The following is a 16,440-nucleotide window of genomic DNA, read 5'->3' on the forward strand; positions in this document are numbered from 1 at the left end:
CAAAAGCATTCCTTTCCTCCCCTTTCTGTTTTAGTGAGGGTCAGTCTGGGGTGATTTGTGCTAATAAGCCTATCAGCCTCCTCCATCCTAAGAAATGTATGCTTCCAGTAGGGACTTGACTTTATCTTGCCCTTTGGATCCTCCACCCAGCAGGTTCAACCCCATGGACCCATCGTCTGGGCCAGTGGTTCTCAGGCTTTGATGAAGCCCAAGATTCCCCAGAGGTAGATGCCTGGGATTCACCCCGACCTCCTGAATCTGCATCTCTGGGGACAGGGCTGGGCAAGTCCATATGAAGAAGCTTTGCAGTGACTTTTTCATGCCCCGGAGGTTGAGCACCACTGGTCTAGCCATCGCTTATGGAGCGCTGCAAGGAGTAGAACTCAAAGAACCTTCTTGTGCTAAAAGAGCTAGAGGGGAAGTTCCCATCGCGGGGTGGCGGAAACGAATCTGACTAGGAACCATGAGGTTGTGGGTTCGATCCCTGGCCTCGCTCAGTGGGTTAAGAATCTGGCATTGCCAAGAGCTGTGGTGGAGGTCATAGACGCAGCTCAGATCCTGCGTTGCTGTGGCTGTGGTGTAGGCCAGCAGCTGTAGCTCTGATTCGACTCCTAGCCTGGGAACCTCCATATCCCATGGATTAAAAAGAAAAATAAATAAATAAATACATAAATACATAAATAAATAAATAAAAATTTTAAATCACTGCAATTCTCACTTAAAAAAAAAAAAAGAGCTGGAGGGGGCTTCTTTCTAGAGGTTAATAGCGCTATTTCTTTTAACCAGAAAGAATGCATGTTAGTTCTGACAGCAGATTATCTATTTTATGTATCCTAAAGCATTTCACATCTCAGACCTAAGAGACCCCCGTAAATAAATATATGAGCTTCCAAAGTAGATTCTCACTCAGGGAGCTGGCAGAGCCACTCCCCCTGTAGTTGAAGCTGACCCCTCAGAATGCCATCAAGGTCAGAACTAAGGTCCCCTGGGTAGAGAGAAGCCTTCTGCATACTCACACCTTCAGGAAACCCTCCTAACCACTTTGCATCTTCACGATTTCTGGTCTTCCAGCCTTGAGGGAAAAGACAACTGAGAGGAGTTCCTGCGGTGGCTCAGCAGCTTAAGAACCCAACTGGGGTGGGGGGTGGGGGGGAGTTCCTGTCGTGGCGCAGTGGTTAACGAATCTGACTAGGAACCATGAGGTTGCAGGTTCAATCCCTGGCCTTGCTCAGTGGGTTAAGGATCCGGCGTTGCCGTGAGCTGTGGTGTAGGTTGCAGGTGAGGCTCCGATCCCGCGTTGCTGTAGCTGTGGCATAGGTCAGCGGTTACAGCTCCAATTAGACCCCTAGCCTGGGAACCTCCATATGCCGCAGGAGCAGCCCTAGAAAAGGCAAAAAGACCAAAAATAAATAACCCAGCACAGTGTCTGTGAGGAGGCGGGTTCCATCCTTAGCCTCACTCAGTGGATTAAGGAGCTGACAATGCTGTGGCTGTGGTGTAGGCAGGCAGCTACAGCTCGTATTTGACCCCTAGCCTGGGAACTTCCATATGCCTCAGATGTGGCTGTCAAAACAAACAAACAAACAAAAAGACACCTGAGGATGTCTCCCAGGTAATAGTTTTTAAAGGTACCAGATATTTTGAGTCTACTATGTTTTTCCTATAGTCCAGATGGATAAGATATTTAAACATGTGTGTGTGTGTTTTCTAGGAGAGTAACCATGGCTAGGAAAGCTAGAAGGTGAGCAGGTGGGAAAATCTGCATAGAGACCCCAGGGTCCTCTTGGAAGGAAAAGACCTAGACTCCAGAGCCTTCTTTCTCATTGATGGGTCCAAGTTGTATCATCTTCAGATGAGTCTGGGAGGCCCTGCCTGGAACCAGTGTCAAGAAAGGGATGAAGCCCCAGAAGTCACACCCCCACGGAGCTGAAAGGGGAGAGGCCTGTGCAGCACCCCCAGGGGTTCACTGCACCCTGGCCCAGCCCCCCTGAGCTATGTGGGAGCAACTTCAGGAGGAATCAACTTCCTTCGAGCTGGAAGAATCGAACCATTGGTCAGAGGTCTACATGTTCCCGGTGGTTCCATTCCTTCAGACTGTGGCCTCAGGGGGGCTTTCTGCTCTTGGAGCAGCAGCCCTGAAGGAGATCCAGAGATGGGTGCACTTTGCTCCCAGGGGGCTGTGTCTCGGCTCCAGCCATGAGGCAGGAGCACACAGGATGGAGTCTCTGACTCTCAGGAGGAATGTGCCAGGGCTTGGTGTCTCACTACTTGGACTATACCGGGCCTGCGGAGGAAGGTTTTCTTAGACTCCAGCTTCACACACAGCTTATTCAGCACTCACTCCAACTGCAGGAAATAGGTATTGCCATTATCGACACTGCACTGGTAAGAAAGCTTTGGCTCAGAGAGGTCAAGCAGCCTGTCCTAGCTCACACAGCAGGTGATCCCCCGTCTGAACTAATGCCACACTCTTCTCTTGCACCTCCTGTCACCACTAATTTGAGCCCAGCGCTGGAATCTCAAAGGGAAGTGAGGATGGAAAGCTCTTGACCTTATCACCTAATTTGATGATTGCTCTGCCCTGGATAGAGAAAGCTACCACACACCCAGAGAAACATCACGAGTTGGCAGGGACACCACTGGCAGTGACCTTTAGCATCGGCAGACACCTTGTCCTCTCTCCCACCACCTGCCAGGGCACCTGGGATGGGGACCAACTTCTGACACCAGCACTCCCAGAGCTGTGGGTAAGGATGCATGCGCCGATGTCGCCGGGCAGATGAATTTGTGTATTGGATTATTGACTGCAGATCAAAACCAGGAGGTCATGGGAAAGAAAAACAGCAGCTTAACAGGATAAAAAGAACTTCAGAACCTGATAAACCTGTGCTTGGGCAAGCGAGCTGCCCCAGGTGACCAGGCAGCTGATGGCTCTGACAGAGAACACCACAAGATTTGATCTCGTCTGTTCTAGAAGTCAGATGACCACACCATGGGTCACCATTGACTTGACTTGTGCTCTGCACCATTGTCAGAGCCATTTGGATCACTCAGTAAATGAAACGACTAGTCATTTCCATCAGACAATCAGCAGGACTCTGTTCTGTTTCCCCCAGGGCTGAATTGATGATTATTTTCTAGACCGACCCCATGCACTGAGTGTTCTGGAGCCCTGAAGATAGGGCTTTATGGTCTGTCAGCATCTGTTAACCGAGCACCGTTTGCTGCAAGCTTGCTCTCGACAGCGTGATCCTGATCATCACGCTGCCCCGAGGCCATTGGAAGTTCTAGACATTCATCAGCACCAGCAAGGCCACCCCGTTCAGCTGTGGCAAAGCTGCCTGCCAGGGGACCCGCCTCTGAGGATGACTCAGTGACGCTGGTGGAAAGCACGCTGCCGTCATCTGAGGATGGGGGTAAAAATACCGTTCCTGAGTCCCACCCACAGAAACATTGATGTAACTGACCTGGGGAGCAGCCTGGCATCGAGAGTTTCAAAATATCCCCCAATGATTTGAATATGTAGCCAAAGTTGAGAACCACTGGTTTCTGTTGAAACCCACACCCTTGGCCCCGAGCCTCATTTATTGCAAGTTGGTCTGAGAGCTCAGGTTGCTTTGGTAGCTTTCTGCCTCTGGGGTCTAGGGGTGAGACCGGGGGTGGAGGAGTTGATACAGATGGAGGAATATCTTAATCTAACGAGGCAGTGCATCCTGTGTTTGTCTTCCCAAGTCACTTTCTGTTTTGTTTCTATTTCCTTGCTCTTTTTTTGTTCAATAAATCACACTCACTGCCACTATCAACTCTAACCTGTTGTCCTCCCTTTGTGATCATAGTCCCAGCTGCATATGATCTCATTTTAGTCTCAAAATAGCCCTGCAAGTGAGGAAGCAGCCTGGTCGTTGTTCCCTAAGGCAAATCAGGGACCTGCAGATCAGGAAAAGTTCTATCGGCCACAGCGTTCACATCATTACCAAAGTCAATGTGTTCACAGCAATTTGCAGTTGACGAAGGGCTTTCCTCTATATGTTCCCGTGGCATCCTCACGGCCAGTCTATGGTGACAGTATTTGCATAGCCAGGGTGGCCCGGTGACCTGAACCATCCCAGGGGACACCTGTTGTCCCAGCCTAATTATCGGTAGCACTTCCTTTCTCTCTCGGAAGTGTCTTGGTTTGGACAATAAATGATGTGGATACCACATCTGGAATCATCCTCTTGTTTTAAGAGCTGGATGCTGAGACTCCTACAGAGATGCTAAGGAACTTGCTCAGAGTCACTCACTAACTAGAGGCAGAGACAAGACTCGAACCCAGGTCCTCTATCTCCTCTGCCCCATCTGCATATGCTGTGGGAAATGAGAATCTGAGCTCAGCTCCTCAAACCTTTCCCATTATAGATGAAGAAATGAACGACGTTGGGGGAGATGATCTCTGAAACATCAGAATGTTCCCGGGAAGGGGAAGACGTGGAGTGCAGAGCTGGGAGGGGCAGGCGCCCGGACAGTGTTCTGCGACTACGTTTGAATGGATTAGTAAGTTGGTAGGAAGTGGCATCTTGGAAGTACTTGAAAGCCTGACTTGGCAAAAGAAGATGCAAGGTCTGACATACAGGTGTTTGGAAGAGTAAGAAATGTAGAGTCTGAACTGCTTAGTTGAGGACTGGATCTGAATGGTATTCACCGCTCTCTCCTTCTAGGCATTCCACGGATGCACCCTCGGCACATGGGTTACTCAACCCATAAAATGGGAGAAGTATCATCCTTAGCGCTGTGGGGGTTACAGGGAGAACAAACTGCAGCTCGACAAGCGCTCTGACAGCATCACGCCTCATGAGGTCTCCAAGAGCCATGCTTATCTGTGTTCATCATTTTTGTGAGGGAAACAAGGCTTATGGGCCAGGCTGCTGGGGGAACCAATGAGATAAGGTAAATGAGTGGGCTTCTTAAGTCCTAAAACGCCACCTATTATCATTATTATTATTATTATTATTTGCCTTTTAGGGCAGCACCTACGGCATATGGAGGTTCCCAGGCTGGGGGTCCAATCGGAGCTACAGCTGCCAGCCTACACCACAGCCACAGCCACATCAGATCTGAGCCATGTCTGCCCCCTACGCCACAGCTCACCGGATCCTTAACCCACTGAGCATGACCAGGGATCAAACCTGCAACCTCATGCTTCCTAGTCGGATTACTTTGTGCTGCACCATGACAGGAACTCCTATTATTATTATTATTATTATTATTATTATTATTATTATTAGCAATAGTAACCGAAAATGATTATCAATGGATGTGGCACAGACTCGCTGGATGATGATGGATCCGTGGATGATGGAGGTTTCAAATGACACACTCAGAGGACAGGCCTGGTTGTGGGTCCCTTCATGGGAGTGTTGAAGGTGACCCCATTACCACACTTACTCAGTGAGGACAGCTTTCCTAGAGGCATCCTAGAAACTGACTCCCTGTACCCTGCAGAAACCACCTCTGATCTCTGACACCTTCAACAAGAAGGCTTTTCATCTCACGGGAATCAGCTAAGAGACATGTCAAACTATGGAAACGCCTGGTCCTCTAAATCAGGACACGGTTTCTCCAACACGAACCTGATCACAGCCTGGGAAGTGTCTTTATTCCACAATTCTTTCCAGCCTTTCCTTGTGCCCGTAAACGATAACTACTCACCAGAAGCTCAAAACGTGGAGCCAAAAGAGCTTTCCTATCTGATTGTTTTGTTCCCCCATCAATCTGGTTTTTGCGCTGACCAAGAAGGCCTGCCTGGCTCTCTGGCATTGCTTTCCTTTAGGTAAAAGAACAAATGACAACACAGGTACTTTAGAATCCTTGGGGGGAAGGGGGCATTGGGGGCTGCGGAGTAAGCTTGTTACATAAATGGAGAAAACCTCCAAGCTGCCAACATGAAACTCAGAATTTGCAGGTAGAATGGTCTTCTCACCTAAGAGGGGGGCAAAGGCCTCCCTTGGTTCTAAAAGAGTCAATTTGTGTTTCAAATATCTTGCAGGAACTTGACACTGTGAAACTACCCGCTCCCGGGGAATCTGAGAAAGTCCTCGAATAGCTTTCTTCTAGAAGAACAGCAAGCCTCCTTGCTCTATAAAAGCTTTCCCTATTCAGTCACTAGACCTCAGGCCTGGACCCCGAGGGTCAGGGCACCCCTGCCGGGCACTGGGTCCAACACAGCTCAGCCTCAGAGAGGAGGTGACCTCTTTCACTACCAGGATCTGTCAGAGGACCTGGAAACCCTTCCCAGTGGGGTCCCAGAAACCAAATAAGGGCGGCAGAAACCCCCTTTCAGGGGAAAGAAACAGGCTGAGGAAAGTCCATCTCACTGAAAGATAAACATACTATCCATGGACAACTTTGAAAAATAAACTCAGAGAGTATAAAACTCGGTGAAAAAAAACATTTCGTAGGCTAAGCCAGCTGAGACAGGCCATTTCCCAAGTGTAAGATAAGTCACAATGGATTAATTGGGGTTTTTTTTAGGTGTCAAAAAGTTACCAAAGGCCAAAAGGTGGTTATGGAGGTCATACAGATCTTATACTTTCTGCGAAAATCCGTTTAATTAGCTTGTCGACAAGGTTCTTTGGCCCAAACAAATTTAAAAGAGATATATATTCCCGATCCCTAAGGAATTTATACACCTTTTAAATTCAGCCAGGACGCCCCTGACAGGCACCAAGCTCTCCTCCCTTCTCAGTTACCTGTATATTTCCAGGGAAATTGCATTCTAAAGTTTGGGGGTTTTATCCCCCTTGGTGAAAGGTCTCAGCGCTCAGGCAAACTGCTGCTTCCCCTCCCCCAAGTCCTGGAGACGCTGCACCGCCCCCGCCCGGGAGGCAACTCTCTGGCCACCTGCTCAGGTTTCCCCCTGCTTCTGCGGTGCCGGCACGGCACCGAGGACCTATCATATGTTTCTTTCTCATTACGCTCGAGGACCTGGACCTGGAAACGCTGCCTTGGCCTCCATCCTTCCTCCCACAGGTTGCAAAGAAAATGCAACAGCTTTTGACGTTAGAGTCTTTTTGCCCAGGGAGCCGGGCGACTTAATTTCATTTCTTCACTGTGCCCCTCCCTCCCGGTCTGCCTCAGGTTACCCTTAGCGTTTCCTGACACTACCCTGCAGAAGCATATTATGACAATAATAACAATGCCGGCAAGTGGAGTGTTTTCTGCTTCGCAGGTCTCAGAGCAAGAAAACATCTCTGTTTCCTTTTGCTTTTCTTTTAATAGCTCTGATTAAAACTGAAAAGGGGTATTTTTTTAAATGGTATTTTTGCCTTGCCAAAGATAATTTTATTAGTAACGCTTTCTTTTCGCCCTCTTCCTTTTCCTCATCCTCCAATTTTAGAAGAAAGCTTCAGGTGTCCAGCCAGGCTCCTGCCATCTCCCTACACCTGCAGATGCCTTGCAGGACAAGCCAGGGCAGGGTGACCGCGGGTCCTGCAGCGGGTTTGACAAACTGCCGGCTGACTCTCGAAGAAGACAGCCACCTGCGAGATTGCACCTGACTCCATCCCGCCCGGGAGCCCCGAAACAAGGCTCTGGTTTGCAGAAAGGCCACCCAGGGGACCTCCAGGGCTGGCTTGCGCTCCCTGGGGAAGGTCGGGCGTCCCAGCTCTCTGGGCGCCTGGGCACGTGAGCCGCGCGAGCCGGGCTGGAGGCGCAGCAGGTGAGGCGGCGCCCGGACGCCGACCTACCTTCACGAAGAGCTCGATCTCAGGGTCCCTGTCGTCCCCGTTAGCCGTCGCCGAATCCGTCATGCCGTCGGTGCCCGGGGCCAGCGTCCCGGGCCGGGGAGGCGCCACCTCTGCGGCGCCCGGGCCAGCGCTCCTGCTCCTGTCGCTGTTGCTGCGGCTGCCCCGCGGGGCCCCCTGAGGAGTCACGTTTATTTATCTATTTTCTTTAATCTATTTTTCCAGCCGGTGAGAGCAGTGCCCGAGAGATCGGTGTCCTGGCGATCACACGGAAAGGAGAGAAGCCAGGCGGGGACAGAGGACCAGGGGGAAAGGTGGGCTTAGGGATGGGCAGCAGGTCCTGCGAGCAACAAGTGCCGCGTGCTGGGAGGTGTCACAGGATCCGCGCCCGGCAGCGATCCCGCGGTCGCAGCTTGCGCCCAAAATAGCTGGCGCCGCGGGGCGGGGTCAGCCGGGGCGGGCGGGCGGGAGGGGCTCCCCGGGAGCGCAGCCCCCGCCCCGCACCCACGCCCCGCTGGGAAGGCGCGGACCCGACCCGCGGCACTGCTGCAGCCGGGGCGGGAGGACGTTCTGGGAAAGGTAAAGTGGAGAGGGATTGGGGGGGGAGTTGGAGGTGAGGGTGAGTGTAGGGAAGAGAAGAGAGATGGCCCTAAGCCTTACGTTTCATTATTGAAGCATCAGCTCCTCCAAGTTAGTCTCCTACCAATGTTACCCACTCGGAAAGACCCTTCCTGCCTTGACGATGCTCAGAGTGCGGAGGGGCTGTGGGGAGCCGGGACGCAACGGGAGGACCCTGAAACAGGTGCATTTGCCATCCTCGTGCTGGACAAATAGAGTAGGGCTGGTGGGAAGGGGAGGCAGAGACAGCAGGGGTGGTAAGACAGGTGCGCAGCCAGGTCAGGCGCAGCCTGAGCCAAGATCCGTGCCCTTTAACCTCCTGGGCTGTTCCCCGCCCCGCCTCGCCCTGCCTTTCTTTCATTTTGTCTTTTCTTTTGCTTTCTCTTCTCTTCTTGCTTTTCTCATTTCTGGTTTTGTTCGTTTGTTTCTTAATGAAGTATAATATGCATATGGAAAAACACACATATTGTAAATGTATAGTTCAGTAAAATTTTGCAATCTGAACCCATCCACGAAACCAGCCCCAGATGAAGAAGTAAAATGTTAGCTACATCCCTAGAAGTTCCTTCTGGTTTCTTTTCTCTAGTTCTAGACCCCCTCTGCTGCTCTCATCCACCTGGGTTTACTATTATCCTGACTTGTAACAGCACATAGCTTGTACCTGGACTCTTACAATAAACACGGTCTATTGGTGTCTGGCTTCCTTTGCTCACCATTAGGGTGTGAGATTCATCTATTCTGCTGTGCATAGTTGGAAACCATCCATTTTTATTGCCACCATTTATTTATCCATTCTTCTGTTGATGGACATTTGCATAGTTTCCGGTTAATGATTACCATGGGGTTACTATGATTCTATCTATCAAACATTCTTTCACAATATGTGGACACTTTTCTGTTGGCTATATGCTCAGGAGAAGAATTGCTTGGTTCTAGCGTGTAAGAATGTTCCTCTTGAGTAAACACTGCCAAGTAGTTTTCCAAAGTGGCTGTTCCAACTTAAACAACCACAGGTGCTAAGTCTTTTGCATCTGGAATCTGGGCAACTTCTATTTGTGTTCTTTGCCTTCTCTTTAGCTGATCCTGTCTGTGCTCTGTCTTGCCTTGTTTATAAATATTTACCTGTTCCACAGCTTTCTAAGAAAAATTAATCACTTAATAGTAAAAGTAAGTCATTGTACTCATTAGGTACCAGGCAAAATGCTAAGCACTCTATATGTCAACTTATTTAATCTTTACAGATAGTGTTATTATCCCAATTTTACAAGTGGGGAAACTGAGGCATAGAGTATTTAAGTAACTTTCCCCTAGTCATTCAGGTAGGAGATGATGGAATAGGATTTGAACCCAGCTCTCAACTACTCTCCTAACTGCCGCTCCCAACCTTAGTGCCCACTGGGAAAATCACTTTGGGGAAGCAAAGACGTTGCCCTGGTCTTAATGGAGATTGACATCTATTTGGGGAGAATAGTCCCGTGAAAGGAAAACTAAGGCTGCCACATGAACTGGGCTGATGGAAGGGCGACATAATTCAGCATAGAGAGAGATTATTTGTCACAATCAGAGGGGCCAGAGAGGAAGGCCTCATAGAGCAGAAGGAACTACAGCTGAACTTTCCTGAACGTTCAGGCATCTGCTAGGCAGGGAAGATGGGAAGATATCCTGACCACCCTTTATGGCAGGCTATTTCCCCGTCAACTCCAAGTGCAAATGTCTCCTCCTCACGGAAGAAAACAGTCACCAAACCCAAATGGCAGCCCTCGTGGTACACTATAGCTTCATCAAGGTGAGGTTTAATTGCTCTTCTCCTCCTTGGTTTCAGGCTTACATCATCAAAGCCTTTAGAGAAACAGTCACCTTCACAGCTGTGCATTCCTAGCCAATGACTGCATACTCTGGGAAGGACAAGGTTAACGAAAGAGACTGTCACCTTCACTGCATGCCGCACAGGCGCATCCCTTTCCTGCTCTGGACTGTGGACAGTATTTGCAATAGCCATGTGAAAAAGGTAAGTGAAATGACATGCTAAAATGCCTCTGACGGTTTGGGGTTTTTTTTAAATGAAAGATGCTTTACACGTGTGATTATTTTCTTGGCTATGAGCTAAACAGTGTGTGATATGACCTCTACTTTACTTAATCCCAAACCTAGCAGAGTTGGCTTTCATTTCATCTGCTCCAGCTATCTACCACATACTGAAAAATGGTACATTTCTCTTTTCATTTATAGATACTACCTCCTATTTGGACATCCCTAGCCAATCGTTTTGATATTATAAAACGTCATGTCATTTTGAAAAAAAAAAAATTCTGCTTTGGTCATAAAATACTTCCCTGCATATTTCTAGTTTTTAATTCCACATTCTGCTTTAGTTCAGATAAAAAGACTTCATTTTGGACTCTTTCATATCAATTCTTAATTGGTTAAGTCAATTCTAGCTTTCTTCAGGGGAAGAAAAGCACATCCATGATCATATAGACTGTACTTCTAATAATTAAAGTTTTATAAACTTTGTGCAAGTTTTGGATAAATCTTTATCAAGGAAGCACCTCAAACACATATTAGATGCCTACTTTGGCAGCCCACATACCAAAATTGGTACACCACAGAGAAGATGAGGATGGCCTCAGTGAAAGGACAGCATGCAGATCTGTGTAATACCCATAGTTTTGTATGATTTTTGAAATAAAAACTATAACATATCTGATGGTGTTTTCAGTATATTCAGATTCAATGATATGACATAAAGGGTGGAGGTAAGAGAATTTACATAGCTGTAATGTTTCTCTACTTCACTTTAAGTGGCCAACTGAATTCTAAGCAGATTGAGAAAAGTTATGTATATGGTAACCACTCCTAAAACACAGCTATAAAAGTTATTTGAAGAGATATAGTTAAAAAAAAACAAAAACAAAAACAAACAAAAAACAATAGATGACTTAAAATGTAATGGCCAGAAATATTCCGATAATCTAAAAGGGGGGAAAGAGAGCAAACAAAAAAATGAGTAATAAAATGGCACACCTAAATCCAACTATTTCAGTACTTATACTAAATATAAATGGTCTAAACACATCAGTCTCCAAAGATGGGGATTGGATGAAAACAAACCAACCAACTAACCAAGACCCAACTATATGCTGTTACAGAATCTCACTTCAAACATAATGATATAGAAAAAACTAAAAACACGGGGGAAAAATACCATGCAAATGCCAATCAAAAGAAAGTTAGTCACTATATTAACACCAAACATAATAGACTTCACAAAAAGGAAATCATCATGGATAAAGAGGGATAGTAATAATGATAAAAAAGTCAACTCATCAAAAGCTATAAAAACCCTAAAAGTGTATGTACCTGCTAACAGAGATTCAACATAAAGTGAAACTCATAGAACCGAAAGAAGAAAAAGACAAATATGCAATTACAATTGGAGGCTACAACACCCTTCTGTTATCAAATGATAGCTCAAGTAGACCAAAAATTGGCAAGAATTTAGAAGACATAAATAACACCATCAAATGATTTGACCTAATAAGCATTTATACAATATCTCACCCAAACAACAGAATAGACATGATTTGCAAGTACACATGGAACATTCACAAAAATAGACCATATTCTGAGTTACAAAACGAATCTTATTTTTTTTTAAAAAAATGAAATCACACAACATATATTCTCTGACCATAATAGAACCAATTAGACCAATAACAAAGATATATGGAAACCCCCTAAATATTTAGAAACTAAGTAATACACTTTAAAAGAAATGCCTTGGCTAATGAGAAAGCCTCAAGGATAATTAGAAACTATTTTGAACTAAAGATAATGAATATAGAACATATCAAAATTTGTGGGATGCAGCTAATGCAGTACCTAGAAAGAAATTTGTATGTGGTTTTCTTTTTAGAAAAGAAAAAAGGTCTCAAATCAATCATCCAAGCTTCTACCTTAAAAGGTTAGAAAAAGAATAGTGCACTAAACACAAAGCAAGAAGGAGTAAATATAAACATAAGAATAGAAATTAATGAAATAGAAAAAAGATAAAACAATGGAGTAAAACCAATGAAATCATGAGCTGGTTCTCATAAAAGAGCAATAAAATCAATAAACTTCTAACTATATTTGCAAGAGAAAAAGAATACATATATATGAATATATATATATGAATATATATATATATCATTATGGAACAAGGATAAGGGAGATCTTCCAAAAATGTTCACCTTACCCAGTACCAGAATATGCCATTTGTTCCAAGCTCCAGCTTTTTATGTACCTAATGATATTTAGTTGAAGCCACTCATTCTGCCCAAGGCAGCTATTTCTATAGGAATCAGGTCATTCCACTTTGCATTCTCTGCATAGGATCTCTTGGACAATCCCAAGGGCTTCAGGTTCAAGCTGGGGGGACACAGATTTTGATGACAGCTGCAGAAGCAGCAGTCACATTGTGTCTCTGAGGGAGGACCAAGCGAGTGTAGACAAAAGGAGATGAGTCCCTCCACCCTCGTGAGGTCACAGGTTGGGCTGGGAGGAGGACGGGGTGGGTTGCTGCTGCCATTCCTTTATAAACCCATGTGCTGTTGGGTGTGCCCAACATTGCCGGTGATCTTTGTCCTCACAGCGGGCTGCTCAGCAAAGGGAGAGGCCAGGGAGTGGGCTGGACTGAAGCCAAGAGTCCTTGTCAACAACCATCACTCGTCCCACTGACTCACTCCTTGCTCATTCCTTCCACTTATGTTCTGGGGGTGCCACACTCTTTCTAGAACCCCCTGAGAACAGGCAGCATGCATATCACCTGATGACAATGAGCTGTCTTAGCTCTTGCATTATTCCTTCATGGGTTGGGTCGTGGCTTTCCCACAAGAGCAAAAGCTCCCAGAGGACAGGAATGGAGCTTTGTGTCCCTTTTGCGTGACACACAGAACATAACGGCCCCCAGGTATAAACTTGTAAACACACTGATAAGATGCCTAGTACCATGCCCTTGCTCATTAAATAGTGGTTGATGGAATCGGTTAATGACTAACTGGCACCTCACAGCCTCCTCCTCCACTTGGAATTCTGAGCTCGTATCACTCCAAGGCTGACACTGGTGAGGTGGACTTTACAATGTGGACTTTTCATAAGTATTCTAATTTTGAACTGAAACATAGGGGAGGGTTATGTAACAATAATAACCGTTCACATTTACTAAGAGGCCACCATGTGTGGGAACCCAGACTCCCTTATTAGCTAGTTTCATCGTCGTAATAAACCCAAGGCAGGTGCTATTAGTTTCATTTCACAAAGGAGGAAGCAAAGACTTAAAAAGGTTAAGTAACTTGTCCAAGGTCACATAGATAATTATAAACAACACAGCTGTGTACTCTGACCCAGGTCTCCCCATCATTAAAGCTTATCTCCTTAACCACCGTGATTTACTGTGTATGTGAAACACGATGTGGTTGGATGAGGTTGGAATGCTGATAGAGATTTGCCTATTGAATTGGTGGGATCAGAGACTAGCTGGTCTTAGAAAAAGAATGACTGGACTTGGAGATTCTGGACCCGTCCCTCACTCTGCTAAAAGAGACACCCAGAGGTGAGCTGAAAAAAGAAACAGGGACCCAGAAGTGGCACGCAAATTTTTTTTTTTTTTAAATATCCAGCTCCTAGCAAACAGGAACATATGAACTGTTGTTGCTCTTAATAGACATATGATATCAATTAAAATAAATAAATAAAATAAAATACCCAGCTCCTAGAGAAAGGAAAACCATAGGAGACAAAAGGTAGAATAAAAAGGATCTAAGGCCGTGTTCTGTTGCATCATCGTGCACTTTGGGCAGGGTTTACTGCTCAGGGGACTGTCCTCACTTGACGGCCAAGTTCACACTTTGGTCACAGCAACATCACATAAAAATGTAACTATTGGGAGTTTCTGGTTGGTCTAATGGTTAAGACTCAGCACTTTCATAGGTGCAGCCTGGGTTCAGTCTCTGGTCTGGGAGATCAAGCTGCTGCAGACCACAGCCAAAAACAAAACAAAAGGAAATAAAACCAACTATTACACAAATTTTTAAAAACCTTGGTCAGGGTCCAAGACAAATACATGCAACAAAATTCCAAAACAACTGTTGACTCATGCTACTTGTATCCATATATCTGATTTTATTTGGGCCAACAAGTTCATTTTGCCAACTGACCAGAGACAGCATTTATTTATTTATTTATTTATTTACTTATTTATTGTTCTTTTGGGGGCTGCACCTGCAGCATAGGGAAGTTCCCAGGCTAGGGGTCAAATCAGAGCTGCAGCTGCTGGCCTACACCACAGCCACAGCAACACTGGATCCAAATTGCACCATGACCTATGCCTCAGCTTGCAGCAATGCTGGATCCTTAACCCAATGAGCGAGGCCAAGGATCAAATGCACATCTTCATGGATACTAGTGGGTTCTTGGCCCATTGAGCCACAATGGGAACTCCCAGAGACAGCCTTTAATAACTCAAGAAAGAGAATGCTGTTAATGATGACCAGAGTTGGGGAAGAAGCAAGGTGAGGGACATAGGAGACAGAAAGTCAGCGTCTCTACAAGTGAGAGCAGAATGCAGAATGTTTTGAGGGAAGTGGGCAAATGTCATGATCAAACAGATTGAAGTTCTGAAAAGAAAAGTAAAGGGTTTTATAATGATTGACAACTAGAATCCACTCACGATTTTCCTTAAGATTCTGTACCTCCTCCATTGACAGCCTATTAGGTCCAAGTGGAGCTACAATGGTGGACAGGTGACTTGTGTTGGTCAATGGAAGCCTCCTGAGCTCAGTGATTGGTTCAAAGTGGACATGTGATGGGATTCCTATCATGGTGCAGCGGAAACCAATCTGATTAAGAACCATGAGGTTGAGGGTTTGATCCATGGCCTTCTCAGTGGATTAAGGATCTGGTGTTGCTGTGAGCTGTGGGGTAGGTTCTAGATGTGGCTCGGATCCTGTGTTGCTGTGGCTCTGGCGTAGGCCGGCAGCTACAGCTCTGATTAGACTCCCAGCCTGGGAACCTCCATATGCAGTAGGCGTGGCCCTAAAAGACAAAAGACAAAAAAAAAAAAAATGGACGCACAATCAATTTGGATGGAATAAGAATCAATTCTGGGACTTTCGTCAGAAATGTATTTAGAGACTATTTTTCCTTCTGGCAGGATTTGCAGAGGAACTATGATATGATCTTGGAGTGGCTTGTACTATCTGTTGTCACTAGGATGGAGTCTCCCTGAGAGTAAAGTCAACAGAGAAAACCAAAGGCCAAGAGATGGAGAGAGGAAGACCACATTCTGATGTATTGTTTGAAGGAGTGGATATCTTTTTGCCTAAAATTCCCTGACCTGATGGTCAGTAAAAATCCTTTTTTGGCTCAGACCATCTTCAGTTGGGATTTCTGATGTTTGCAACAAGAGATTTGTACCCACATCAGTTAGAACCTGCATAAAATAAAGAGGGCCATGGGCAAGGGATGGTCCTTATGATAGAACAAAGATCTCTAACACATCATTGTAAATCGACTATCTTCCCATATGATAGGAGTTCCCGTCGTGGCTCAGCAGAAACACATCTGACTAGGATCCATGAGGATGCAGGCTTGACCCCTGGCCTCATTCAGTGGGTTAAGGATCCGACGTTGCCATGAGCTGTGGTGTAGGTCGCAGACAGGGCCTGGATCTGGCATTGCTGTGGCTGTGATGTAGGCCAGTGGCTACAGCTCTGATTCCACCCCTATACTGGGAACCTCCATATACAGTGGGTGCAGCCCTCGAAAGACAAAAAGACAAAAGAAAATGAATAAAGTAAAAAAAAAAGAAAAGAGATCATAACACAATGATGCACTTTTAAAAAGAAGCCCCATCGGAGTTCCCGTCGTGGTGCAGTGGTTAACGAATCCGACTAGGAACCACGAGGTTGCGGGTTCGGTCCCTGCGCTTGCTCAGTGGGTTAACGATCCAGCGTTGCCGTGAGCTGTGGTGTAGGTTGCAGACGCGGCTTGGATCCCGCGTTGCTGTGGCTCTGGCGTGGGCCAGTGGCTGCAGCTCCGATTCGACCCCTAGCCTGGGAAC

At 46.3% G+C, this 16,440-nt stretch overlaps 1 protein-coding gene and 1 long non-coding RNA gene across 2 annotated transcripts in view; one reads left to right on the forward strand and one right to left on the reverse strand.

Annotated features, from left to right (window-relative positions):
• CLIC5 (chloride intracellular channel 5) overlaps window positions 1–8,141 on the reverse strand; it is a 120,942-nt gene extending 112,801 nt beyond the window's left edge. Inside the window, exon 1 of the mRNA XM_047797407.1 lies at window positions 7,725–8,141. Within this exon, the coding sequence (XP_047653363.1) occupies window positions 7,725–7,787 (63 nt within the window). The 5' untranslated portion in view covers window positions 7,788–8,141. The remainder of the gene's footprint in view (window positions 1–7,724) is intronic.
• Window positions 8,142–8,196: 55 nt separating this feature from the next.
• LOC125136543 (uncharacterized) lies at window positions 8,197–15,860 on the forward strand. The gene is made up of 3 exons (XR_007137223.1): window positions 8,197–8,300; window positions 10,162–10,347; window positions 15,532–15,860. It is a non-coding gene; the product is annotated as an uncharacterized LOC125136543 (long non-coding RNA).
• The last annotated feature ends 580 nt before the right edge of the window (window positions 15,861–16,440 follow it).

The sequence above is a fragment of the Phacochoerus africanus genome, chromosome 9 (assembly GCF_016906955.1).
Source record: "Phacochoerus africanus isolate WHEZ1 chromosome 9, ROS_Pafr_v1, whole genome shotgun sequence".
NCBI classification, from domain to species: domain Eukaryota; kingdom Metazoa; phylum Chordata; class Mammalia; order Artiodactyla; family Suidae; genus Phacochoerus; species Phacochoerus africanus.